The sequence below is a fragment of the Halictus rubicundus genome, chromosome 9 (genome assembly GCF_050948215.1).
Source record: "Halictus rubicundus isolate RS-2024b chromosome 9, iyHalRubi1_principal, whole genome shotgun sequence".
Taxonomy (NCBI): domain Eukaryota; kingdom Metazoa; phylum Arthropoda; class Insecta; order Hymenoptera; family Halictidae; genus Halictus; species Halictus rubicundus.
Window position 1 is genome coordinate 14,423,529 of NC_135157.1, and position 26,418 is coordinate 14,449,946.

Below are 26,418 nucleotides of genomic sequence, written 5' to 3' on the forward strand. Positions count from 1 at the left end.
GAATAGTCATTTATAAAAATTTAGAGGGGATTAACTTGGGGGATTCGAAATTGATTACAAAACAAACTTGGCTAGAGGAAAATTTAGTAATAGCAGAAATTATTTCTGTAATCCGAAATTGTGGTAGGAAATAAAGGAGAATTTTTCGAGGATAAAAGAGTTATTGAAATTGATCCTTGATCCGAATTAAGATGTACCGTCGGAACCGCGCGCACGGGTTTCGCAATTAAGAGATCGACGGATCGAATGGTGCCGATGCAAAATCGCTGGGATCATCCTTGTCTTTATAGGCATTTTTCTGCTGGCCGAAACGCAGCACGATCCTTCTTCAATTATCGCAAGAAATGCCGTTACGGGAATAATCGCGTTCGTGATCGGCTCGCTTTGTGCCGTTTCATCGTGGGCCTTTCTTTCCCGTTAAAGACTGCGCCGTTATTTTTGCCTGCACCCGCATGATGCACTGTCAAATCTTGAAAGTGGGTTCTTTTTCGGGATGTATTTATGGTGGAACCGGGGCGCCTCCTTTTGTCTTGCTTGATTGGTGGTTTACTTTGGATTGTGCTTCTCCAATCTCGAATTCAGTATTTCCGGTGCCATTTTTGCAACTATGTTGAAATTTTTTAATGCATTGCTTTTCTATTAATTTTTTATACCAGCAAAGTCGTTTGCTCCATTTTGTGCTCTTTAGCATTATTTGCTCATTTATTTAGATGCCTAAGTTCAATTGAACAACAATCTCAACAATTTTACAGTAATTTCATTTGAATTTTACAATCTCGAAGAACGTTCCGTTTTGGTTCGAAACCTATTTGGTTCGATGAACTTTTTTCTGAACAATTTGATGGTTTCGAGAGCCGCTTTTTAAGGTGTAACGTTAGTTTGATATTGTCAGAATTAGATTCGTATCGTCAGTCTCTTTTTTGTCCGGCGGGCCTTTAGGTAGTAGACATTTCTAAGTAACTGTATTATATTATACTATGTTCATAGCTCGCCGAAGATACGGTAACACATTTCAATTTGCTTCGTCTTAATTGACTTCAGAAGTTCTGATAACGGACTGGTTTTTCGTTCGACACAGCGTGGGAACAGATCCTCTATGTTTACTTTGGTTCCGTTTCGAAATGTTGTTCGTTCTTAGAAAGACGTGTTAGACTACTGACTGTGGCAAATTGATTCTCTTCTTGACATTCATTCGTTTCGGGGACAGTCTGTTCTGTCGTGTTCTGTGTGTTATTCTTCGCCATGACTGGCTGGAAATCCGCAAACTCGTGTACCGGAGCAGAGGAAGTACAAGCTGTGTTCAGTACCATTTTTATCAACAAAACACGGCTTCTTTTTTAGTTCTTTCCGTTCAGCGACGAAAGCAAGATTGTTCTCTACCTGCTCCTATCCCTTCAAATTTAAATTTATATTCTTTTCGAATATTTAAAATTTAAATTACATTTGAATATTTCAAATTTGAATACTTTTCGGATACCTACTTCAATTTTTAATTCTTTTTTAATACTTTAGATTCAAATTCTTTTCGAATAGTTCAGATCTAAACTCTCTTCAAATACTTCAAATTTAAATTCTTTTCGGATACTTCAGATCTAAACTCTCCGCAAATACTTCAAATTTAAATTCTTTTCGGATACTTCAGATCTAAACTCTCTTCAAATACTTCAAATTTAAATTCTTTTCGGATACTTCAGATCTAAACTCTCTTCAAATACTTCAAATTTAAATTCTTTTCGGATACTTCAGATCTAAACTCTCTTCAAATACTTCAAATTTAAATTCTTTTCGGATACTTCAGATCTAAACTCTCTTCAAATACTTCAAATTTAAATTCTTTTCGGATACTTCAGATCTAAACTCTCTTCAAATACTTCAAATTTAAATTCTATTCGGATACTTCAGATCTAAACTCTCTTCAAATACTTCAAATTTAAATTCTATTCGGATACTTCAAATCTAAACTCTCCTCAAATACTTCAAATTTAAATTCATTTCGGATACTTCAGATTTAAACTCTCTTCAAATACTTCAAATTTAAATTCTTTTCGGATACTTCAGATCTAAACTCTCTTCAAATACTTCAAATTTAAATTCTTTTCGGATACTTCAGATCTAAACTCTCTTCAAATACTTCAAATTTAAATTCTTTTCGAATACTTCAAATTTCCCTGGGATCTCAAATTCACGATTAATTAGTGAACCATAATAAATTTAAAACACAGTCCAGAACAAGAATTTATTAAATTAAGAGACACCTAGGCCCCGAGTGGCATTGCCCAGGTCCATTTTGCCCCATTTTTTCACAGGCACGATCCTTCTACTTATCTCCTGAACATTAATTAAACTCGAGCACTCTGAAAAGGACTCTGAGGACCAATCCACTGAACCCGAAAATGGTTGAAAACCTTCACAGCAGCAGAAACGAAAATCGGTAAAAATGGTAAGCGAGACAAAGGTGGAAAATGGGGATCTAATAATAACCGGGTGGCGAAGGAATCGGGCTCGGGAGTCGACAAGCGACTTCGAGCAGAGTATGCGATGGGGAGGTGTAGGGGGGTTTCAAGGTGCAAGGGGAACGCCAGGGCGAAGGAAATCGCATTACTACGCGCGTCGTTAACGCCGCTCCGCTGTCGGGGCCCATTACTTGCCGGCGCGGCGTGGCGGCTCCGGTCTCTCTCTCGTCGATCCCGAAAGGACAGGCAGAAAGGCAGGCAGGCAGGCAGGCAGGCAGGCAGGCAGCGCAAGGCAGAAAGGCAGAAAGGCAAAGAAGCCGAGAAGCGAGCCAGCGAAGTCGGAGCGAGGGCTCCGGGGAGAAGTCTGAAAAGCGCACGGCACGCCTTGAAAACGGCATTCGAACCATGCAAATCGTCGTGATGGCCTCTAAGATCCGCGGGATCGGGGTCGTGCGAACCGTAAACTCTGATACGGACGTAAAGTAAAACTGCTTTTCGAGCAGTTTAAAGACGTCGTGCTCCGGCCGGGGCTGACGAGGCAGCGTGAACGAAAGAACCCGAACGGGTCAACCTTTCCGATCTGCAAATCGACACGACTCGTAAAACTCGTTCAAGCAGCGTGAACGCCGGCAAGAACGGCTCCAATCCCGAGCGGGCACCGTAAATCCTAATAGAGACGGAGGGAGGGGAGCTCGGGAACAGAAAAAGAAACAGAACGATACGTCCCTATCTCTCTTTCTCCCCCACCCCCCTTCTATCCCCTCTATTTCTTTCCTCTTTGATCCCGGTTTCTTTGAAACAGAGAGACCAAACGATCCGCGCGAGGTCGTCGTAGGTGGCGGGACCGTTTCTTTGTGCGCCCGTTCCGTTTAACCGGGGAACGCAGTCGAAATAATCGACTTTTTCGCGCATAGATCCACAGCATAGTTCCTCGAATATATCCCCCCGTGTCTCTTGCAATCGATGCAGAGAATTTTTATTTCACAGAAAAATCTAATGACCATTTCCTGCATCCTTCGATCGACTCGGACAATTTCTGTTTGGCATAAAAGAAACTGCGGTTTGGTCGCGAGCGATTTTTAGCGAACAGTCGCAGCAACGTTAGCGCGTCGCACGCTCGCACACACGGGCAAAGGGTCCGCCGGCAATCGCCTATCGGCTGCGTGTATGCAAAGGAGGTTGAAAAGGTGAAAGCATCTGGGATCGCAGCCTCGAAAAACCGCGGCGCAAAAATACAGTTGCAGCAACGGTGAACGCGGTTGAATAAATTTACTTAACTAATGCGCGAATCCTCGGGCACAAGATGCAGCTCGGGGACACCGGTAATGGCCGAGCGATTACGAGCGTAACGAGGTCCGAAATTATCATCGAATCGAGGTAGCCACTGGTCTGCCAGCAGCCGGAGGAAGAAGAAGAGCACCGGCAACAGCAGGAGAAACATAGGATGGATCTTTGGTCCAGCGTTGGTCGGCAAAGGATCGCGTTACGGCGTCGATCGGCAGTGTTGCCACACCGACAGCCCGGACCGGCAATAAATTACGAAGATTGATGTTTCGCAAATCAAAGGAGATCTGCCGGAGCCGCTCGCCGCTCTCAGAAGAACGCTCTTAGGGCTTAACCCTTCCATCCTCCTTGCAACCTTTGCCGTTTTGCGGCGGCTAGACCGCGTTTTTTGCCATTTTCGGGCAGCTCGCCTGGCTCGCTCGAGCGAGGGATCGAATACTCTGCCGGGTCGTTACTAGACTGCAGACTCGATGCATTTATGACAAAAATTGTGCAGACAACACAGTAAATTGATCGAAAGAATTTACACAAAAAAATCCCAATCGAAGTTTCCGTTTCGCAGAAAAATCCCCAGTCTAATGAGCCTAGTCTATGACAAAAATTAATAGGTCAGGTGCGAAACTGACTGGAAAGAAGAATTTAAGGGTACTAGGACGTCGAATGCGTTTCTAATTTTCTGATGATCGTTTTCGGTCCCGCAGCGTCAGGTCAGAGGAATTTCGAGGCCCACGAATATATATGCGTGTAATTCCTGGTTACCAGGTGGTCCCGGGAATGATGTCTGGGACTTATATTCGAAGGACCCCGCCGGACCCTGCCTCGCTTCTCAGCTTACCACCCATACTTCCATCCGTACTGGCTGGACTCTGGTGTCCCTTGCGTCCCGTATGTCCCTCGTGTACGAGCCCCGTCCGTATTCGTGTTTGATCGAGAAATGTGGAACTCGGAACAAAAAGCGTACAACGCGTCGCTGTTGTTCGATGCACGAGGCCGGCCAAGTCACGTGGAAGAGGTGTTGAGTTTCGGAAAGTTTGGTACAGGTGGTCCTAGGGCTCCCTTTTACATTATGTGCGTCTTGAAGGGATTCTGCCTGCTGGGAAATCTTATATTCGCTGGACAACTCGAGACTCCGCAGCTCGTTCTTGTTTTGAAGCCTCTCTGGAGGCCATTTTGCCTGCTGTTCCTCTACTGTGCTTCGAAAGCTGTCTTCGACAAAAGAGAATGTCGTGAAAATATGAAGATTGTATTCCGCTAAAAAATGTTTAAAACCACCTAAAGGCCTGCTGCCAGCCATCAAGATGAACCTCTGCAGATTTTGCTCATTTACGGACCGAGAGGGAGGAGCTGGAGGAGAGAAACTGGGCAAAGACCCTTCGGAGAAATTCCTCCGAATTCGAAGGTTAGAAGGCGGGCTGGGTTCTCTCCTCCCTCCTCCCGGGAGAGGGGGAAAGCGAAAGCTTGTAGTCGTGGATCCGGAAGTTTCTCCTCGAAGGGAGAATTCCGGTGGATCGTGACGGTGGCCCGCGGCTGAGGTTGCGAATCGGGACAGATAACACGAGCGAGTCAACTGTCGCAGCCTGTGGAGAATAGCGGAGAACAAACGGGTCGTGGAAAACCGCTCTGCGCAGACCACGGGGCTTGTGTTGCCTGCGGTGTGTCACGTGATCGGAGACTTTATTAATTCTCTTTATACAACCGAAGAACTCAGTATGATACACCTAAGAAACTAACCTTTCAACGAAAGCGGTGGTTCTCGAAGTTCCATCGAGACGTAGACGGAGATTCTGGGTGGGTCCGAAGAGACCCGATGGTCAGCAGACTGCGAATTTTCGAGACACTTCCAAGACCCAGAATTCACATTATTAATGGTGGAATTTGTTCACTAATATAGCGACAAATTTTCTGTATCTGTTGCAAGAGACAAATGCCGAGCCTTTAATCATGCCAAACAGTTGGAAATGATATTCCCAAATTCCGCTAATCGTTTTTGAAAATAAGATAGAAATGAGCGTCGGTGTGCCGTCCAGTTATAGTGCGTGCAAAAAGAATCCCGACAGGACTCGTGCCCGAAAGCCTCAACAGTAAAAACCGTGGAACATGATTCCCCTCTTCTTCGGCGTTCTTCCTCGCGTCTTCCTCTTAGCTCGGTTTCGTGTTTGCTACTTGGCTGCAGCACCGTTAGCTAACCTCCAGCTTCGAGGAGCCGGCTACGCACGTCCTCTTCGACCGATCGAAACCGCTCGATGATCCTCTGCACTCTCAATCTGGCCTCTCCAAACCGGCATTTCATCGCCGAAATTAACCCCTTGCCCTGCACGCTCTCTCTCTCTCTCTCCCACCAGACCTCGTCGTCCTTAACAATCCCTTCCCGAAAAGAGACCATTTACTGTCGCACAATCAGATTTTATTCCAACTCGTCACGAATTTGACACGAACTTGAAACTAAATTTTGATATCAATGTATTCGTTCTATCAAGTTTGAATAGAAGGTTGAAGGACTACTAAGTATCGTGCATTTCTGCCCTTCGATTTTTACTTGTTTAACACTAGATTTACGGGACCCATCAAAATGACGGATTCTAATATTTTTAAATTGCGAATATTGAGATTGTAAAAATGCATCCTTTTCTTTGGGTATATATTATTAAAAAAATGGCTACAAACTTTGATCGATACGTTCATGTTATTTTTATAAAGTAATGTAAAATAGTCATTTCTAGTGCTCCGTAAACCTAGCGTTAAATAAACGACTTCAAAAATTCCGTAAATTTACACACCGAGACGAAGGTAGACTAAGTAGAGCTGTAAAAATTCTCGGAAAATGTCCGTACCCACATTTAAAACAAAGGGACCAATAGGAATGATTTGTGGACCAGTCCTGGACTGTTATTCAGCTCAGGCACGTCCCTGTCGCCAACTATAGACAGCGTCTCGTATTTTTCCGGGGATCTCGAGGTATCCGTTCGAAGAGTCCGCTGCGCAGCACGGGAATTCCAGAAGCAACTACCAATAACAAGTTGCCGAAGAATGCCACGAGGAGTCCCACATCCGACGTTCGAACCGTTCGACGATCAGCAGGATCCAGCTACGCAGCGGCAGCTCTCACGAGCAACAATCTATCCAATAATAGTCGCGTATTATCAGATAAATCCACACACAGCTTGACTATGCTGGCCCAGTACCGGGTGCCGTGACCTCATCGAGACGATAACGCTTGATCACAATGATGGCCACTTCTTGCCCGGCTGAGCACGGTGTGTGGATGGTCTCCGACCACTTGAACCCGTGGCTCAGGGTTCAAGGTGAACGGTTGGATGCTGTTCGGCGTGCTCGATGCGATGCTCGCTTCAAGATTCAGCGTGGAGTTGGTCAAGAGCCTCCTAAATCCTGTTCTTCAATCTTGAAGTAGTCGAAAGAGATACGTGTACTACGTTCCACGAAGTGGCGATTCTATCGGTGACCTTCTCCGCTTAATTTGTTCCTTGCGGACGTTCAACGCGATCTTCACCGTTTCGAAAACTGATATTTCTTATATTTGGTATAGCCCTTCGACACTTGAAGTAGATACAAAAATAATTAGTTATCTTAAAATTCCAACCGAAAAATTGACCAAAATTTTGGACTTTCGGCATTTAGTCTGACGTTTGACAAAAATGCCAACCCAATTTCGCAGATATCCCGTGACTATTTTGAGAGGGTTGGCAACAGGAAATTCTCATAAGTTTTATGGAACGCAGTCGGGATTCTTGTGGCGTCGCGAAAGTCTCGCGTTCCGGAAGTCCGCATCGACCAAACGGCGAGAGGAGTTTCCCGGGGTGGTCTATCGATCGTGGGTTTCGGTACCTGGGACGATAACCTTTGCCCCTTGCGCAACCCTGCTCGGATTATACAATCGCGGATGACGGTACGCAATAGAACGCGAATATAATTACATCAGCGCAGGCAGCGGTGAGTTTCTCGAGTCGACACGGCTCAGCTCGATTGACACAGCATAGCGCAGCGGCCCCGTCGACGTCTCCTGAGAGGACAATAGGACAGTAGAACCTCGGGTTGCGTAACAGCCCGGTCCGCTGACTGGCTCTTGAATTATACAATTAATGCATAACTGTTCTCCGATCTATCTTCGTGGCATGTCAATTGACGGGTTCGATTTTTATCGACCCGTGACACGGCTACCGCTCGACGAGCCGAGGCGTTTCGTCATCCGAGAGACTTCCTCGTGTTTTGATGGGGGACTGTCGAAAGCGGCCATGGGGAAACTGTAACGGATACTCTGTGTCGCGCCACGGGAAAAAGAGTTACACATCTGTCGTAAATTAAAATATGGATGAACCTGTGGAATTAAACGTTTTTAGCTCGACTAGTTCAAGATCAAACTTTGAATCCAAAGGATCTCCGAACAATAAATTAATATAGTGCCTATTAAAATTAGAAATAGATCCTGTAGTTCGTTCGTCTCCGCTGCCAATCGTTATAGTACATCCGACACATTGTTACGATCGGCTCGCGCCACGGTAATCAGATTTCCGTACCAGTTTCATTACCGCTACAATTATAAGAACTTGATCGCGCGGACGGCAATAATTAACCGCGCGTATCGCATTGAAAACGATCGCATGGCGAGAGCCGGAGGATCGAGGTGTACCGTTCATAAAGTTCAGAGCGTTTCTATCTGCGCTTGCTAATTGCATCAATAATTCTATAGTGCTGGAAAAGGAACAGCCCTGCGAGAGTACACCTCGCCTTGTGCGAGATATACTCGAACGAGGAGCGTGAATGAAGACGTTCCGTATCGTTATCGGTGTTACAGCAATTTCTTGGATTAATTCTTGGACTAATTAGATAGCTCTCTGGGAGAAACGAAGACTTTATGTTTCTCGGTTTATATTCCACCGGGGCGGGGAAATAAATGTTTTCATCATGCCGTGCGAACGCATTTTTATTGTGCCACGCCACAATACCGACCGGTCATTAACTTCCACCCAATTGTCTTCCTTTATTCAAATTATCAATAGATTTGTGCAATACTTCGTTCGGTTCGAGGCATTGAATCTGGGTATTATTAAAATTTCCTGTCGCACGATAATCAAATTCAGGAATAAAATTTTGCATGAGATACAGTTGGTACTTGAAAGAATACGGGATGTTCTACGTAAAAGAAAATTAATTGCAAGCTTCTGTTGTGGGTTGAAGCGGAGAGCATACTTCCTACATAATGAAAAATATATTGGAACATTGGGACCTTAGAACTTTGGATCACTGCAACATTGGAACTTTGAGAGCTTTGAGAACTTTGGAACTTTGAGAACTTTGGAACCTTACAAGCTTGGCACTGTGAGAACTTTGGGAACTTTGGGAACTTTAGGAACTTTGAGAAATTTAGGAACTTCTGAACCTCACAAGCTTGGAACTTTGGAGCTTTGAGAACTCAGGAACATTAGGACCCCAGAAGCTTGGAACTTTGAGAACTTAGGAACATTAGGACCCCAGAAGCTTGGAACTTTGAGAACTTTGGAACCTTACAAGCTTGGAACTGTGAGAACTTTGGAAACTTTAGGAACTTTGAGAACTTTAGGAACTTTTGAACCTCACAAGCATGGAACTTTGGACCTTTGAGAACTTAGGAACTTTGGGACCCCAGAAGCTTGGAACTTTGGGAACTTTGGAGCATTGAGAACTTAGGAACATTGGGACCCCCGAAGCTTGGAACTTTGAGAACTTTGGAACCTTACAAGCTTGGAACTGTGAGAACTTTGGGAACTTTAAGAACTTTGAGAACTTTAGGAACTTTTGAACCTCACAAGCTTGGAACTTTGGACCTTTGAGAACTTAGGAACATTGGGACCCCAGAAGCTTGGAACTTTGGGAACTTTGGAGCTTTGAAAACTTAGGAACATTGGGACCCCAGAAGCTTGGAACTTTGAGAACTTTGGAACCTTATAAGCTTGGAACTGGTAGAACTTTGGGAACTTTAAGAACTTTGAGAACTTTAGGAACTTTTGAACCTCACAAGCTTGGAACTTTGGACCTTTGAGAACTTAGGAACTTTGGGACCCCAGAAGCTTGGAACTTTGGAACCTCACAAGTTTGGAACTTTGAAACCTTATAAATTTTGGACTTTGAGTACTTTGAGAACTTTGAGAACTTTGAGAACTTTAAAACTTTGGAACATTGAGGACTTAGGAACTTTGGGACCCCAGAAGTTTGGAACTTTGAGAACTTTAGATCTTTGGAGCTTTGGAACCTTGGATCACTGAGTCCTCGGAACCCTGACTCCTTGAATCCTCGAATCTTGTGAGCCTTGGAACTTGAGGACCCTAAATTTTGCAACCATGGAAGGTCCGTAAATCCTTGCCTAAATCCCACCATGCTCATTAAACAAAGAACCGAAGCTACCTGCAAACGTCCTAAGGCAGATTTCCTAAATGAGTTAACGAAGACGATCAAAGGCAGATAGCAATCGAATCTCTTTAATCCACCGTTCACGTTCCCACCCGGATCTCCGCGGGGACAACTCAATCCAATTAACCTATTCAACGAGTTCACAGGATTCCTAATACCCGTCTGTCGCGCAGACCTTTGACCCTCCATCATGGAAACCAGTCCCTTTTCCCGCGACAGAGAGGCGGGCCACGGGTTCTCCCGTTTCTCCACAATGACCCAGACGATTGCGAAACTGAAGCTTTGTGTCTCGGACGAGGCGTCGCGACGTTTCGCGGCGCCACGAAGAGCGAAGGTGACGTCGAGGGGATCGTGTTCGTGGGCGGTTTCGTCCCGGTGAACTCTCTGTCGCAGACAAACTAAACCGTAACAGCCATCTTTCTTGGTAGACGTCGACTGGTCGTTTCTCCGTGGAGAACAAGCCAGAGATAAATCAAAGGAAAAGGGAGAGCGAGAGAGAGAAAGAGAGAGAATAAGGATAAGAGATGTTCTAGCGATGGGCGCCACGTTCGCACGGGTGCATGCTGCATATTGCAAACGAGTTTCTAATAACAACCATTAAACACAGTGTATCGAAAAAATTCATCCACGACACCGAAACATTCCTGAATATACTGGAACAAGTTTTTTATACCTACATCGTTCCGTTCTCTCGTAAAAAATTCCCCAAGATGACCCATTCCGGCTTCGGAAGATCAGATTGCACTAAATGCATGCACATAGTCAATCCTTCTTTAAAGATCATTGAACGACCAACTTGAAAATTGTTTGGCAGCGTAAACTCGCTCCAGACACTGTGAAAGACCATCTCCTAGACAGATCTACGGTCTCATCCGCTCCTACGACGAAGAGAGTCTCCAGCGTCTTCAGAAGAGATAAGCGACACACGCTGAAGATCGTCCGGCGTCTTCCTCGGTTCTCTCCCTCCCAATTTCGCGGTGCTCTCTTATTCCTGTTTGGTCTCCGATCTCAGTCTGGCTGGCAGGCTGGCAGCTCGGTAACGGTAATGGTAAGTGGCGGGATTTACGAGCGGCAATCCACCGTGGCAACGCCATCGCGATGGCTTTCGTGGAAATCGCACGCGAAACCGTCAAGTTTCGTGCGCCGATTTTTGCTGGTGATCTTTCTCGAACGAGAAAGGGAGACACGGGCGCAGAGAGCACGAGATGGAGCAACGCAGAGCGGGCCGGTAACGATCCACCGATAGGGACAAACGTTAATTAGCCGTGAAATGTAACTACCGCGAGCGGTGGCCGTCGATGGGCCCGGTTCCAGCCGTGTAATTATCCCGGACGTGTAATGGACGTAAGTGCGGCCGGTGCCGCGATAACGCTCGACGAATCGTCGATAAACTGTGACTGCCGGCGAAACAAAAGTCCCAAGAAACTGGTAGCAATTTGTTGATCCCCGATCGCCGCCCCGGCTAATGCTAATCTCGCCGGCCGGTGCCAGAGCGGACCGCCACCGCCGCCCATTAAGACAACGATTCATTCGCTAATCGGTGCCATGTAATTGCTTCGATCCCTCTCCCCCTCTCTCCTCTCCACTCTCTCTCTCGCTCTCTCTAGGTCGCCTTACCGCCCCACTACCCCTTTCTTTTGAGTCATCGAACGCCAGTCGAAATCGTGCTAGTTTATTGACGATGCTGTTGCTCGTAGGTCGCGACCATAACGCTCGCGTCGATCCTCCGCGAAATTGTTCGGTGAGTTCACATCGATTCGCCTCTCCGGGTAATTAGCACGTTCCGTTGGATCGGTGGCAGCTTCTTCTGTTGGATTTGACGAGGTACTTTGCAGAACAGGCGTGAAACCAAAGAGTGAGGCTGATATTAATTTTTTTGATAACCCTGCAGTCTTTGTTTTTGATTGATAATTTTTCACGAGATGGTACATGTATCGAACTATCTGCGAAAAAATTTTAAAGAATTTTCTGTCGTTATTAATATTTTTTAAAATTGGTTCATTGGTTACAATTGGTTTTTGTCTTCTCTGTTACAGGTACGTTCGAACACTTTTTATCTCGTACACGACAATGGCGCGGTGCTCGATGAACGTGGACAGAGAAAAATGTTGTTGACGTAAGTAATAATATTGAATCAGCTACAGGATGTTCAATTAGAATTAAAAGCGCCGAGCAGTGAGCTTTTAAATTCCAAAAATTGATCCATATAAAAATCTAGACTAGTAGAGGTGACACTAATTTTCCGCCAAGCTCAGGGATTAATTTTTATCGTGGTGTGTTGGAATAAATGAAATTTGATTGAGGTTTTTAGGATTTTTGAGCAAAAGTTTTAATTTCACAAATTTGGTCTACTTTCGGTTACCCTGGTTAATCGAGTTTGTGGGCATTTTTGGGGCCGACGTTGGTCGCTTAGCGTGTCAAAGATCTTGCAGCAATTATTTAAAAAGTTCCACCAATTACCGCGTATCTCGAAGGAAAGTCAGGCATCCGAATATCCCAGGCGCGTTCGTAGAAGTCGGCAGATAATCTACGGGTTCAGGTGACTGTACGGTACTCGCTTTTAAAAAGTATACTGACCCAGTAACACGTGGGAACATTTAGACACGGGGCTGGCTCTGTTATTCACGGATGCATCTAACGTTTCTTTGTTTTACGCGTCGGCACGGTGCGACACCGTGTCGTAATGATTTCCAGGATCTCTCGCAGGCCTTTGTAGGGGATTGCTATGCATTTTTCACGAGTCTTCCTTTTTCTCTTCCCCTCCCCTCCCCTCCGCCCCTTTCGTTACCATTTGTTGTTTTTTTTTTCTACTTACCCACTCTCGTTTGGTTAATTGCGACGCGTGTTAGCGATGCGCTACCGTTCGTTGTGTCATCCTTACGGTACGACTGGTTAATTCACTCTAACCAAGAAATTACTCTGCCGAGCTGCCACACGCAACCGATTGTGTGTTCCCAGCACTCCTAGAAGCTCGCCCGACGCTGCGTTTTGTGCATAATTAGTGCAATCCTCTGCCCGCGAAGTGGAACAGTTCACGGGACAGTTATTCCGCGCCAGGTGTCAAAGGATTAATCGTTACTACGGTTTTCTGCATTTATGGCAATACTCAATAGATTCAGTACAAGTCAGTAGAATTGTGTAAAGAATTTAGGAAAATTACGACTCGTTAAAATCATTGGTAAGAAAAATAAATGTTTATGCAACTCCTGTACCTTGAAATTGACGTAGATAATTTTTATATTGCAAGTTTTTGATGGTCACAAAAATCAATCAATTTTGACGAACGCGGGAGAAATATTACCCTCATTTTAGTTGCCATGAAATAAATAAAACTGAAAAATAGAAATTTCCTCTGCCACGGGAAAAAAATGTTTTTAAATTCTCTAGTTCAAAAAAGCATATAGAACCACAAAGAAACAGTCTGCTTTCGCAAACACCTGACAGACACCATGCTAGCGCTCCGAGTGGACATTTTCTTATCTCGGTAGATAAGCGGCGTCTCTCAATTCGACGTCCCGCGGCGATCACTCAATCGCTCGGAGATAAGTTCTATTCCCACCCAGGATTCGTACGGGATCGAGAGCGCGTTACGATAGCGTGCTAATCGCGTCGATTAATTATCAAAATTCCATTGGCGGCTGCGTGAGAAACGGAGTCTTCCGCGAGAAAACCGCGCGGGACGTATCGAATACCTGGCTTACTCTTCCACGAAGAGTGCCGGCGTCGCGTCGGCACGGTTCACCGGTTAGCGTGGTTATCGGCTCGCCGGGATCTCCGTGAAATTAACGCCGGACTAATTAACGAGAAAGATTCCCTTCCTGGTCTCGCGACGCGTCGCCATCGCATCGGATCGCGTTTGACTCGAGCAAAGTCGAAAGAGGCAGAGGAAGAAGAGGATTCTGCGAAAGAGAGTGAGAGGGGGGTGGGGGGGGGGGGATCGGAGGGAGGACTATAGCGAATAGGCGGATACCCGAGCAAATGGGGAAGACGCCGGCGACGTTATTTACCTTATGGTGTCCCCTCGCCTCGCTTTTGCCTCGGTTTTGCCTCGCTTTTGCCTCGCTTTTGCCTCGCCTTTGCCGCACCTCCTTCGCCAAGCGTCGAGTCTATTACGGGGGAGCTAATTTACTCGCCTTCGCTATTCACTTATCTGCTCGCGCCCGGAGTACACGGCATTCCAGAAACGTGGAAAACGTCCGACAGGACGCCGGTTGTTTATGGCAATTACGCACCGAGTCGTGTACCCGAGGATTCCTACCCTCGCCGACGTCACCGGCGAGTACCTCGTTTCACGGGCAACGATCTTCATTAGAATACTCACTCGCCGGATCCCGATCCGAGATCCTTCGATCGGAGCCTCTCGATCTCCTTTCTTCGCTGGTTTCGCCCAGGTTTTCAGTGTTATTAGCAGACTGCCGGATCTTTATGCTAAATTGATTGCGTCAGTAGCGAGCCACTTGAACCAAGTAAATATTAACGACTTCCAATAATTTTAATAGGTCGACGGTGCTATCAGCGGTCGGCGTTATTAATAGACCGCGGATTTTATATGCTTTTATAGCAAAAGCGAGACGGTCGAGTATGATACGGTAAACAGATAATACAAATTTTAGAATTGCTTTAAAACTGTTACGATCACTAAAGAAAGAAAAAAATTGTCTATTTAGTCCCCGTTTGTTGTAATCGACGTAGACCATTTTCATTTTGCCCAGAGATCCGCAGTACAATTGTTAAAAATTATTTAGGAAAAAATGAATAGTCTGAATTGTAGAATAGTCTTTCAGAAACACATCCTCAAAATTCCAATGGGAATGTGTGGATTTTCAGATCGTGGCAGCCATTTTGCCTTCCGAAAGCATACCACAGGCAAATACCCCGTCCATTTGTTACACTCGCAAAGAAACCTAACAGAGGTTTTACAATTATTTCTGTTGAAATAAATATATTCATCGAATCTACTCGTTCGTTTAAATCTGAATTTCAAAAATGTGCTTGATCCGAGCACCAAAAGCGGTGACCTGGCAGGAAACCCAAAAAATGAGGGACAGGGTCGTGTCTGGGGGTCAACCGGAAATGCGGGTGGCTGGACGTGTACCGGTGTCGTGTGCGAGGATCTCGAAGGTCAGATCTCGACCGGTAGATCGGGAACGGCGATCGATCGAGACGTCCGATCGATTAAGGAGGCTAGCGGCGGCCACGGGTGACATTTATTGGTCCTCGGACCGTTCCACCGGGCTTTCCAGGCTGGCAGAAGCTCGGTACGCGAAGCTGATGCCCTGAGGAAGACACACCGGGCTGCGATGTCGGCCGCATTCCATGGTCCTAGGAACCTGGACAGTTAACGACACCCGCTGCTGTTTAGCTTTACGAGCGCTCCGCTTCGATTAGATCTCCCTCTCCCGACCTCTTCGATGATGAACGCGCCGATTTTTTCGAAGGACCTTCCCCGGTGTCCGCTGACTTCTCGAGGAGAGAGGATTTCGTGGGGGAGAGGGGAGGGGTTTACGGGCAGGAATCGATTGGAATTTTCTATTAGCTCCTGTGTCTAAAGTTCGGCGCTTCCTTCGGGGTTAACGTTCCTCTATCCTCCAGATAGATGCCCTACCGAGTTTACGACGGCCTTTTCGATTTTCTTCGGTTACCGCCGCGCCGGAATAGATTGCCACGGGAATGGATAGCTGAATTGCGCAATAACTTACGCAACGGAACAGAAGAAATGTACCGCGGGAGATTGGGACTGGCAATTTCTGGACACCTCGCGGGTTTTGTCACGTTCGTTCTCTGAAAACCTCGTACAGGTTTTGTGCAAACATTTTTCGTGCCGTAAAAACTGAGTGGGAGATGGTTGGGACTCGATCAGGAAACTGGCAACTGCGGAACGATGCTGAGGGTGTTGAATAAATTGAATGAGCGAATTCAATGAATAAATTCATCTGAATATAGTTCCAAGGCTTCCTCAACACGTTCTTGCGTATAGCGAAACGGAACCAGAAGTTCACCTTCCGCTGTGGTTCGTAGATTCAGTGTGAAATGAGTATTACTTTGGAAAAAAGTAATCCATAAATGGCTCTTGTCCCTGGGACCAAGCAATTTTTATTTAGCATAAAAATCCATAATCTACATATTATATAGACTTGAGAGAAATAAACTAGGACCTTGAAGTGAGGTACGTTTCAACCATCCGGTTTGAAGCATTAATAAATAAAAATTTCATCGAGAAATTTGATGCCTATGAACATGGTGTACTCGTGTAAGAGTGACGAGGTAATCGAGTTTTATTGTTACTAAGTCCAGCACTAAAGGAGAACGTCACCGATTTATTTATACACCGAACTCCCGCGAAGGCTCGGTGAATAATAGAATTGTTGAATTCCTTGCGGATTATTTACGACATATTACGGACTTTATGATTCAAAGGAATCGTTCGTGGCGTGAAGTACAGCGAGTAATTCTCGGAGATTTTCAGATTTTTCGAGTCTAGAAGGTCAGACGACGCCCTCGACGGAACACCTTCGTTATTTCGCGTTTCGCGAAAGACTCGAAGGAGGATAAGGTGCTGGTAAGAAAGATTTTCCACAAGGTTGAGTGGCGTGTTTCAATATTTCACAGTCAATGCCGAGAGTCCGAATCCGAGAAACGCAAACGAGCAAGCCTTCCCTCGAGAGGATCGTTTACCGCTGCATAAACTTGTAATTCCTATTCTCCTTTTCATTAACGAACACAGGAGAACCATGAAACAGTCTATTTTCGAGGTAAACATAGAGCCCCGGAAGATTGCGGTAGAAAGTAAAGAAGAAGAAAGTAGAACCCAACCACCATAGAGTTTCAGACTCCGTTTCTGCCACCGGAACTGATTCACTTTTGCTTCGGTACTGACATACTTGGCGTTAGGCGACTGCGGTCGATCTCTTTTCTCGTTCATTTAAATCTCGTACAATTTTTTAAACCGCGGTACGATTGGGAAATTTTATTGGGATCTTGCACTTGATAGTACTGGCCAGCTCGCAACTCAATTTTTCAACTATTGAACCCACTTTCTGGGTCTGATGATTTCATGTTCAGTTCTCAACAAGTGAACTCACTTTCTGGGTCTGATGACTTCAAGTTCATTTCTCAACAAGTGAACTCACTTTCTGGGTATGTTGACTTCAAGTTCATTTCTCAACAAGTGAACTCACTTTCTGGGTCTGATGACTTCAAGTTCATTTCTCAACAATGGTGATCACTTTCTGACTGTGTTGACTACAAGTTCATTTCCCAACAAGTGAACTCACTTTCTGGGTATGTTGACTTGAAGTTTATTTCTCAAGAACTGAACTCACTTTCTGGGTCTGTTGACTTCAAGTTCATTTCTCAACATGTGAACTCACTCTCTGATTTTGTTGACTACAAGTTCATTTCTCAACAAGTGAACTCACTTTCTGGGTCTGTTGACTTGAAGTTCATTTCTCAACAAGTGAACTCACTTTCTGGGTCTGTTGACTTGAAGTTCATTTCTCAACAAGTGAACTCACTTTCTGGGTCTGTTGACTTCGAGTTAATTTTTCAATATATGAACTCACATTCCGACTCTGTTGACTTCAAGTTCATTTTTCAACAACTGAACTCACCTTCTGACTCTGTTGACTTCAATTTAACTTTTCAACAATTGTACTCACTTTCTGACTCTGTTGACTTCATGTTCGTTTCTCAACAATTGTACTCACTCTCTGACTCTGTTGACTTCAAGTTCGTTTCTGAACAATTGGATTCACATTCTGATTCTGTTGACTTCAAGTTCATTTCAGTACAAGTGAATTCATTTTCCGACTCTGTTGACTTCAAGTTCATTTCAGTACAAGTGAATTCATTTTCCGACTCTGTTAACTTCAAGTTCATTTCTCAACAATTGGATTCACTTTCTGCCTGTATTAACTTAAACTTAATTTAATGAATCTCTATACATGGACTCAACGCAAAAAATATCCAAATCTCCTAAACACCACACAAGGATTAATTGCTCCCACCCGAGTCGCAGGTCCGGCCTAGGTTGATTGTCTCGACTCGGTTATGAGTTATGCGATACTTAGCGCAAAAAATGAATTTTTTCCGGATGCTCCCCGTCCTCAGAGTGGCAAGACTCCATTCCCGTTGTCCTCGTAAAAGGAGCACTTCATTGCCGGGAAACGTAACTCGCTTGTTGGCTATCGATTGCAGGTGTGGTTTTACCGAGATACTGCTTATCGATTTCAAGCGTCCGGTTAGGCGCGCGTCACTCCCGTCCGCCCATAAACCAATCAATTCCCCTGATCCCAGCACGGAAAGTGATAAATTCACTTTCGATTTTACGAGCGCCGAACAACTTTCCGAGGAAAATCGCATACAAAACTCGGTACTGCCAGCGGGACACGCGTTCCCGGCGCTCTTAAATCAGTGTCTCGGTTAATTAACCATTCGGAAAAATGATCTTGGACGGCGGATCGAAAACATCGAAACCCGCCACGGGATACGCAATTATTTCCACTATGTTATTGACGGTTCGCCTCGGGTAGATCGGAGTTTTCCCTCGTTAAGGAATCAGGAAGAAGTGGGGCCGGGAATCGTAGAACTCGGCAACCGTTTCGGAATGCAACGTAGATTAAAAGAGAGCCTCCGCACCGTAGAACGCCTCCTTCCTATTGGTCCCAATTACTATGACTATTTTCGTTATCTACGACACGGCGAGGTAGATAGCGAGTACCCGTTCGGAACCTGCATGATTTCCGTTATGGTCGCGGATTCTTAGTCAATGAAACGCGAGATCGTTTGTCGAGGAAACCATAATCCCCCGAGCAAATACCTCCGAAGTGTTCTATCCATTTTCAAGACGTGTCTACGATCTTCAGAACGGTAGAATCAATACTTGTCGATGGCTATATCCTGACAGTAATTTCGCGCATTCCAGGCCATTAGGAATTATCTTTTTATTTTAAATTGATCTGGGATCTGTCTTTTCGATAAAAATCCTTCACGCTATATTTATACTGTTTATGTAATAGTTGCATTATTTATTTCGACAATGTCGACAATTTTTATTATCATCCCCAGTCTAGTGATGACCAAATTGCTCGAATGGTTTTGCATGTTGTATTGTTATTCGTTGTCCCGGTAAAACATACCAACGAAATTATTCTTAAAAAATGATGTATTACATCGACACGTGTTTGTCATGACGTGCACCAATTCAGCTAAATTGGGGTGTGAAAGCAGCCCTGAGAGACGTCTGTGTCCCACTCGGTTTCTCGAGCGAGGTGCTCGCAAGGACAACAAAAATCGAGGGAAAGGATACTCGGAGCATCGATCAAAGCCCATGGCAGAACCACGGAGCTGTCGCAATTCCGCTTTTGTTCCGGTTTGCCCATTTCGGAGACCGAACTGGCTCCATGTAAACCAGTCTCGACGCTTGTCGCGTGGGCGTGTCGCGACGTTCTCGCGCATAGAGATACGCGGTTTACGCGGTTCCAACAATAAAACACAATGCATCGGGGTTTATTCGTTGGCCTACGCTCAGATCCGCCATTCAAGGTTTCCCTGAAATCGTAAAGCAACTCTCGCGCCGAACCCCGAGAGAGAGAGAGAGAGATCTTTATACCTTCGGGAAAGGGTTCGCGATTGGCAGACTCGTCGACGGGGCAATCACGGGCGCAAGGACGGTTTCTAGGAGAAAAATCTGGTCGGCAAAAGAATGAAAAAGAGATACGACCGAAATGGGTGTCGTCGGCTCCGCGAATCTCGCAATTAAGACGCGGAGGACACGACAGGCTCGATAAAGCTGAGTGCGAGAGCATGCGAAGAACGCGACAGCTGAAATCGCGAGGCGAGGTCAGGTGTTATTGCTCGAATCGCAGATAAGGGCGACAGAAGAACAGTTTTACGGCGTGGTTACTTTGATGTAGGTACTTGGGGCGCGACCGACGGAAAAAGTGTCCCCGGGCTTGGAGCATTCTTATTTGCGAGCTGCTTTTCGGACGTGGCTCGAGACGGTTTTAGCGTAAAGTGCTTGCAATCTTTAGTTAACACGTTGAGCATCTAATTGTGATGAACATTTGTGACGATAGACAGTAGATGGAATTGAATACAGCGGAACAATTAAAGGTACTTAAGGGTTACTTAATATATCAAAATTGTTCCATTTGTATCCGGCTCAAGCTTCTCGTAGTTGATCAATTGCGCCGTTTTTAATTTTTCACAGACAGAATTAACAATCTAAAAATCTGAAAAAATTCCATAACACGCGTCTCAATGTTAGAAACACACTTAAATTTTCCCACAGTGATCAAACAGTGACTTCGTATTTTAATATTTCCCATAAAATCACGTATCGCATATACCAGGAAAATTAGAACAGACTCGCATTTCGAATTTTCCCCAACCAAAATGACCAGTTAAAAAATCTGAAAAAAATCCACGACACAGGTCTCAGTGTCAGATACCTACTAAAAATTTCCCAATACAATTAAACAGTAACTTCTCATTTACTCGCAAAATTTTCTCATCTAGTTACGCGTCGAACAAGAAAAATAGAACAAACTCTCACATTTTGATTTTCCCAAGACCAAAGTAGCCGATCCAAAAATCTGAAAAAATTCTCCCACTGGTGCTACGATACCAGGAACGTGTCCAAAGATTTCCAGAATTTTTCTCGCGCGTTTAAGTATAAAACACCGAGGGGAAGCCAGACGGTCCTGATTTCTCTCGCGTCCGTCTCCCCAGAGGAGATAAAGATTCACCACTTGGTACTATACATCCTATCAGGCTACCGAATGACTCGGCGACTTTCGCGAAAAATCTCGGGCGGCATGTTCAATCGATTGAGTCCCGCGAATCCGTCAGCGTCGATCCCGAAGAGGCAAGAAGCTTGGCCGGCCCTGGGGGAGTGACTAAAGGCGAAAAAATGCAAAGGAAGGCAGAAATTCTTCCCACACGAAGTTAGGGGCTTGCCGCGTCGTCGCGGCATTGACCTTTAGCACTATGCTCGACGTTAATCCTCCTCTCCCACCTCGCGGCACGACGAAGCGATGAATGAAACGATCCCGGCCATTAATCGTCAAGCCGTTTCCACGAAGGAACGCTCGCCTCGGCGCCGAGCTATGCTGATTTCAATTAATTCCACGACATTCCCGGTTTTTCTCACGAGCCAGCGGGGGCCCCCCGCGTCTCCCTCAGTGTCTAAGAACCGCGATTGTCAGCAGATTCTCGGAGGGTTGCCGAAGAAAAGTGCGGTTCTTCAGCTGGGTCGGAAAGAAACGCATTACGGGTCGTGCTCGGGCCTGATCCGATTCCCGAGGTCACAGAACGCCTCATAATTGCTCCGCGCGAGCATAATTGCGATAATGCGCCCCTGGAGCTGTCGAATGTGTGCCAACGGCGCGCTTTGTTCGAGGCGATGCAAATGCAGCCAACCATTTTATGGACCTTTTTGTTTCGTAGTTCATTCCTAAGTGGTGCTTCAAAGTGTGCGTGGTTTCTTTAGTTTATTTAACCCGTTGCAATGCGATGGAAGTAATTTATCCGCGAGTCGTTCGATTTTAACGATATTTAAAAGTGGCCGATACGGTTTTTATTGGAACGTGAACTTTTATGTGCCTCATCTTTGCGAATTTATTACGAGAGAGCAGAATGATGTACGAATAAAAAATTTGCGGCAGTATATTCAGACATGATTCGGTATCGTAGACAAATTTTTTTGTACGCTGCATGTAACCCTACACCTAGATATTATTACTTTTCCGTGATAACTACAATCGCGAATCTTACGATACCAACACTAGAACATTCAAGTGTGCTTGTAAAATAATAGCTCTCGATTTATTTAGATTTTTACAATAATATGTACCCGAATGAAGTTTCTAATAACGGGTACAGCAATTTTTAGTGTCAAGCCTAAACAATCGAGCCAATTCCGGCGAAACAATGAAATCGGAATAGAAGGGAATTAACGACTCGTAACATTTGACGAAAGAGAGGCACTAAAGCGATAAAGTACAGGCTGTCCGATTGGTGCCTAACGGGACCATAGTCTCTCGACCCTTACGAAAAGCTCTGGAAACCGATCGTCTTCCCAAGTTTCACAGTGGACGTTAATGCAAGGTAATTGCCGTCATTCGATACGCACGCATAAATTTCTTTGAGGACTGCACGTTAGCGGGACGTGGTTACAACAACTCGCAAGCCTGATATTCTCTGCCAGGGACTTGCACCATTTAATAGCGCATGATTGCTCGCTAAGAACGTTTAGCCACACCTGCGCCTCGGAGTCGGTTCCCAGGTCTTCCAGGTTCGATTTCACGGTGCGCCGGCTGCACGACGAAGAATTATTGCGAGCCTTGAATTTCATCTTCGGAGATCGACTAACAGCGCTTTTAATACTGTCATTGCAAATGGTGCGCTCGACGAATGAACTCCTCGAGGATCTGTACAAATTTCAATGTTCTGTAAAAATAATTCAATGTTCGCTTGGAACGCCTTTCGTCGTTCATTAAAATTATGAACATCCCCGAATCCTCGAAAAATTGATCTTCCAATCGAACGTTTGCTTGGAACGTCTTCTAACTGTTCGTTAAAATTTTCGACGATCGAACTTGTACCTCTTCAGATCCTAAACAATTCGATCGTCGAACTTCCTGTTTGTCTGAACGGCCTGCCAGCGTTCCAAGCTCGGCTGAAGCTGCCAGCACGTCAACGCAATTATCATTCCTAATGAGCCATTGTCGTCTAATAAACGTTGATCGGCGACGTGTCCGCTCACCGAGCGTGACACGGCTTACCTGGGCGCAGTCGTTGTCAATCACCCGTAGCCACCTGCCGCATAAAACGATTTACTCCTCGGGCCACGGAGTTCCTCGAATATTAGACGTCGATCTAAATCGGGCGCCTGCTCGTTGCGGTACCCCGCCCATTGTTCTACATATCCGCGAGCTTCCGAGAACGGATCCGAGACACTTTCTTTCGTCTATGAAACGGTATTTACTCCCCAGACCTAGCCCGTGCAACGACGCGACGCGTCCGCTGCAAAAACACCGAGCCACGACCGCGTCTTCTTCCCCTTTCGTAACCGAATAAATTGAAAAAGGTGATTAAGGAGGAACGTCTACGCGTCCCGACGCGTCACGGTGTACGTTTGCCGAAGAGATTTATCGCCCAACGACGGACGTCTGTCATGCGAAACGTTTCTTCGGCTGGCATTCCTTCGGCGAACTTCGCGATCTTCGCTGGAATACCTCTTCCGCATCTCGCGACACTGTTTCGGTTAATAAACAAGCCGGGTTCCGTTCCGCTTGCGGTTTATATTCGAATGGCCTTCGGAGATGACTGGGAATTGGGAACCTTCGGTCGTGAATTTGCATTTTTTTCTGTGATGGATACCTGGGGATCATAGGCTGGAGCAGAGTTTTGGGGGAAATTGTGAGATTTGTTTAGTAGGGGAGACGCTGGAGGCTTTCATTGGGGGACCCATGGGTGCTACAATACTCAGAGGTCTAGATTTTAGGTGCGTTTTAATTTCAAGTGTGTTTAGATACCTAGGGACCATAGTCTGGATCAGTAATTTGGGAGAAATGGTGAGATTTTTCCAGTAGGAGAGTTGCTAGAGGCTTTCTTTTGGGGACCCATCGGTGCTAAAATACTGGCAGACCTAGATTTTAAGTGCGCTTTAATTTAAAATATTTTTAGGCACTTAGGGATTATAGCCTGCATCAGTATTTTGGGAAAAACAGTGAGATTTGTTTACTAGGGGAGTCTCTAGAGGCTTTCATTGGGGGACCCATCAGTGCTAATATACTCAGAGCTCTAGATTTTAGGTGCGTTTTAATTTCGAATGTCTTTAGATACCTAGGGATCATAGTCTGGAACAGTATTATGAGAGAAATGGTGAGATTTTTCCAGTAAGGGAATTTCTAGAGGCTTTCATTGGGGGACCCATCAGTGCTGAAATACTCAGAGCTCTAAATTTAGGTGCGCTTCAATTGCAAATCCGTCTCAATCCCTCAACAGTCCGCTAAATCCCTCGACTGTTGTCACATTGTCCAGTCTCTCCGACAAAAATCCAGAAAATTGAAGTGGGTGCAAGAGGCGCCTGATCCAGCGTAAAAAAGAATCGCAAATCGAGAGAGCGTGCGTGGAGACGCGCGATAAAAGCCGCAGTCAATTACACCGAATTTATTCGCGACGGGGTCGATTAGCCGCAACGGCTCGATTATTCGCTGTCCCGTGTTCCCGTGCACGTCGTAATTTCTGACGAACCTTCGGGTGATACATCATCGATGGTAATGGAGAGAAAGCGCGACGCTCGGCGTACGCTTTTTTTCGTGGTTCGTGGTCCAGAGACGCGTGGGAGTCTCGCTCGGCGTTCGATCGATCGATCGCCGGACTACGCGCTCGATCCTTCTTCGAGAGAGAGAGAAAAAGAAGGACGGTCGTCGATAATCCCTGTCGCGAGAATCGCGAACCGTGTCTCGACGACGCGCGGAGAAAAAGAAGAAGAAGAAGAAGGAAAAAAAAAGAACAGAAAAGGAAGAAAATGAGAGAGAAAAAAGGGGAAGTGTGCGCATGATGTCGTGGCGCAACGCTTAAATGGCAGCGACACGACCGCGTACAAATTGTCGTAAATCGACAGCGCGATCGCCGTCCGATCGAAATGCCATCCGGCGTCATTTGCCGAGGAAAAGCGAGCCCCCGATCCAGGGATCCAGGAGAAACCGTCCTGCCGCCGTTAATCGCGCGATCACCGCTTGTCATTTTCGGTCCCGTTGCTTTCTTTCGACTTGTATACGAGAGGTATAAATCGAGAAAACGATTCGAACGGTCGAAATGTGTTCGGTCGTTGGTCACGCGTTTATAGCGGTTTTTTAAACCTCGAAACAGGATGGCAGATCGCCGAGCGGAATCCGTTTTTGAGCTTGCAATTCGAGGCGTTTGAAGTATGCGTTTTTCGTGGAACAGTGGAAGACGAACGATGGGAATTATCGTTTTTTTTTTTTTTCAGAAGAGCTTCGAACAGTGTCACCGATCTGGTAAAGCTGAAATGAAACTTCTAACGTTGACAATTCATAGAGAAATTATTACCCGAAATAAAAATGGTCCGCAACAATTGCGAGATACCGAACGAATCTGGCGCAAAGTATTTTCCCGGTGGACACTCGAAACCGCTCGGTCTCTCGCGAGTTCGCGTTTTGCTCTGCCGATCGAATTAATTGACAAGCGCGGCAAGATCATCGGCTAAACAAGACTCGCCCTATCAGACAGATGACGGTGTCCGGCGGGGTCTTGCCTCGCGTCGGATCGTCGGGAAAAATATTCCATCAAGGCCGGGGCAAGTGTCCATAAATCGTGGTCGACCTAAGTAGTAGCCGCCGCGCGCCGTGGTCGGTGAACAGAAAGCAAGCAGCCATCGGCAGGTAGCTTTTGACAGGCGTGCACGGGTTCGAGGAATACGAAAAAAGAAGAAAAAAAGGGAAAAGAAGCGAGCGAGCGAGCCGGGGGAAAAATATGGGCATCCGTCGACAAGATATCAGTCGGAGAGCCCGTTCCGAGAACGAAGCGACGCGACGCGACGGCGCTCGCGCGAGTCCCGTCTTTGGTTCCAGAACGGGAATAAACGAGGAAGAAGCTTCGCCGAGAGAGGAGAGGAGCCTCTCCTCCACGGCGAGGCTCCAGCAGGCTACGGGAGCCTTCTCTCAGGCTCTCCCGCGGTCGGCATTCCTCGGAACGACATCTGTTCTCGGCTGTTCCGCGTTCTCGCCGTGAAGGAACTGTGCGGCTCGTTTTGCCGGTTGCCCGGTCTCTCTCGTCGCCGGTAATTGCGATCGATACCGAGACCGCACCGGACCGACTGCACGCTGCACCCCGGTGCTGCCGACTTGCGCTCTCCGTCTACGTCCCTCGTCGACGAAATTAAACGACGCGACGGAGAGGTTTCTTTCGCGTCGAGGACGACCGGCCGGAGAGGCAGACTACGGTCACCGTAAGCAACCGCGGAAAAACTCGGCCGAGGCATCCTGCCCCAGGCATCCGAGGACGACCGAAGGCATGCGGCCCTAAAACCGAGCCTCCGATCTTCGGGCAGAGTGATCGGGGGAATCCGGACGATGACAGAACGCTCATAACATCATTAGCAACGCGAACGGTCGCGCGCTCTTCGTACGATGCCGAAAAAGTTCGGGACCATGATTGACTCGTTTGGATACGTTAATGGTGACGCTGTTCCTCATGGTCGTCGGCAATTTTTTTTTTTTTTTTTTTTTTTTTTTATTCAAGCTCTTTA

The 26,418-nt window shown here is 46.1% G+C and overlaps 1 protein-coding gene across 2 annotated transcripts in view; it reads left to right on the plus strand.

Moving 5' to 3' along the window:
• The window catches only part of Shrm (shroom), a 212,161-nt gene that overhangs the window by 66,430 nt on the left and 119,313 nt on the right, over positions 1 to 26,418 (plus strand). The window contains exon 1 of one of the 2 annotated variants that reach the window (XM_076793131.1): positions 12,230 to 12,255. The exons of the other annotated variant lie outside the window; for it this stretch is intronic. Within the exon in view, the coding sequence (XP_076649246.1) occupies positions 12,245 to 12,255 (11 nt within the window). The 5' untranslated portion in view covers positions 12,230 to 12,244. Of the gene's footprint in view, positions 1 to 12,229; positions 12,256 to 26,418 lie in introns of those variants that run through there. 2 annotated transcript variants of the gene reach the window in all.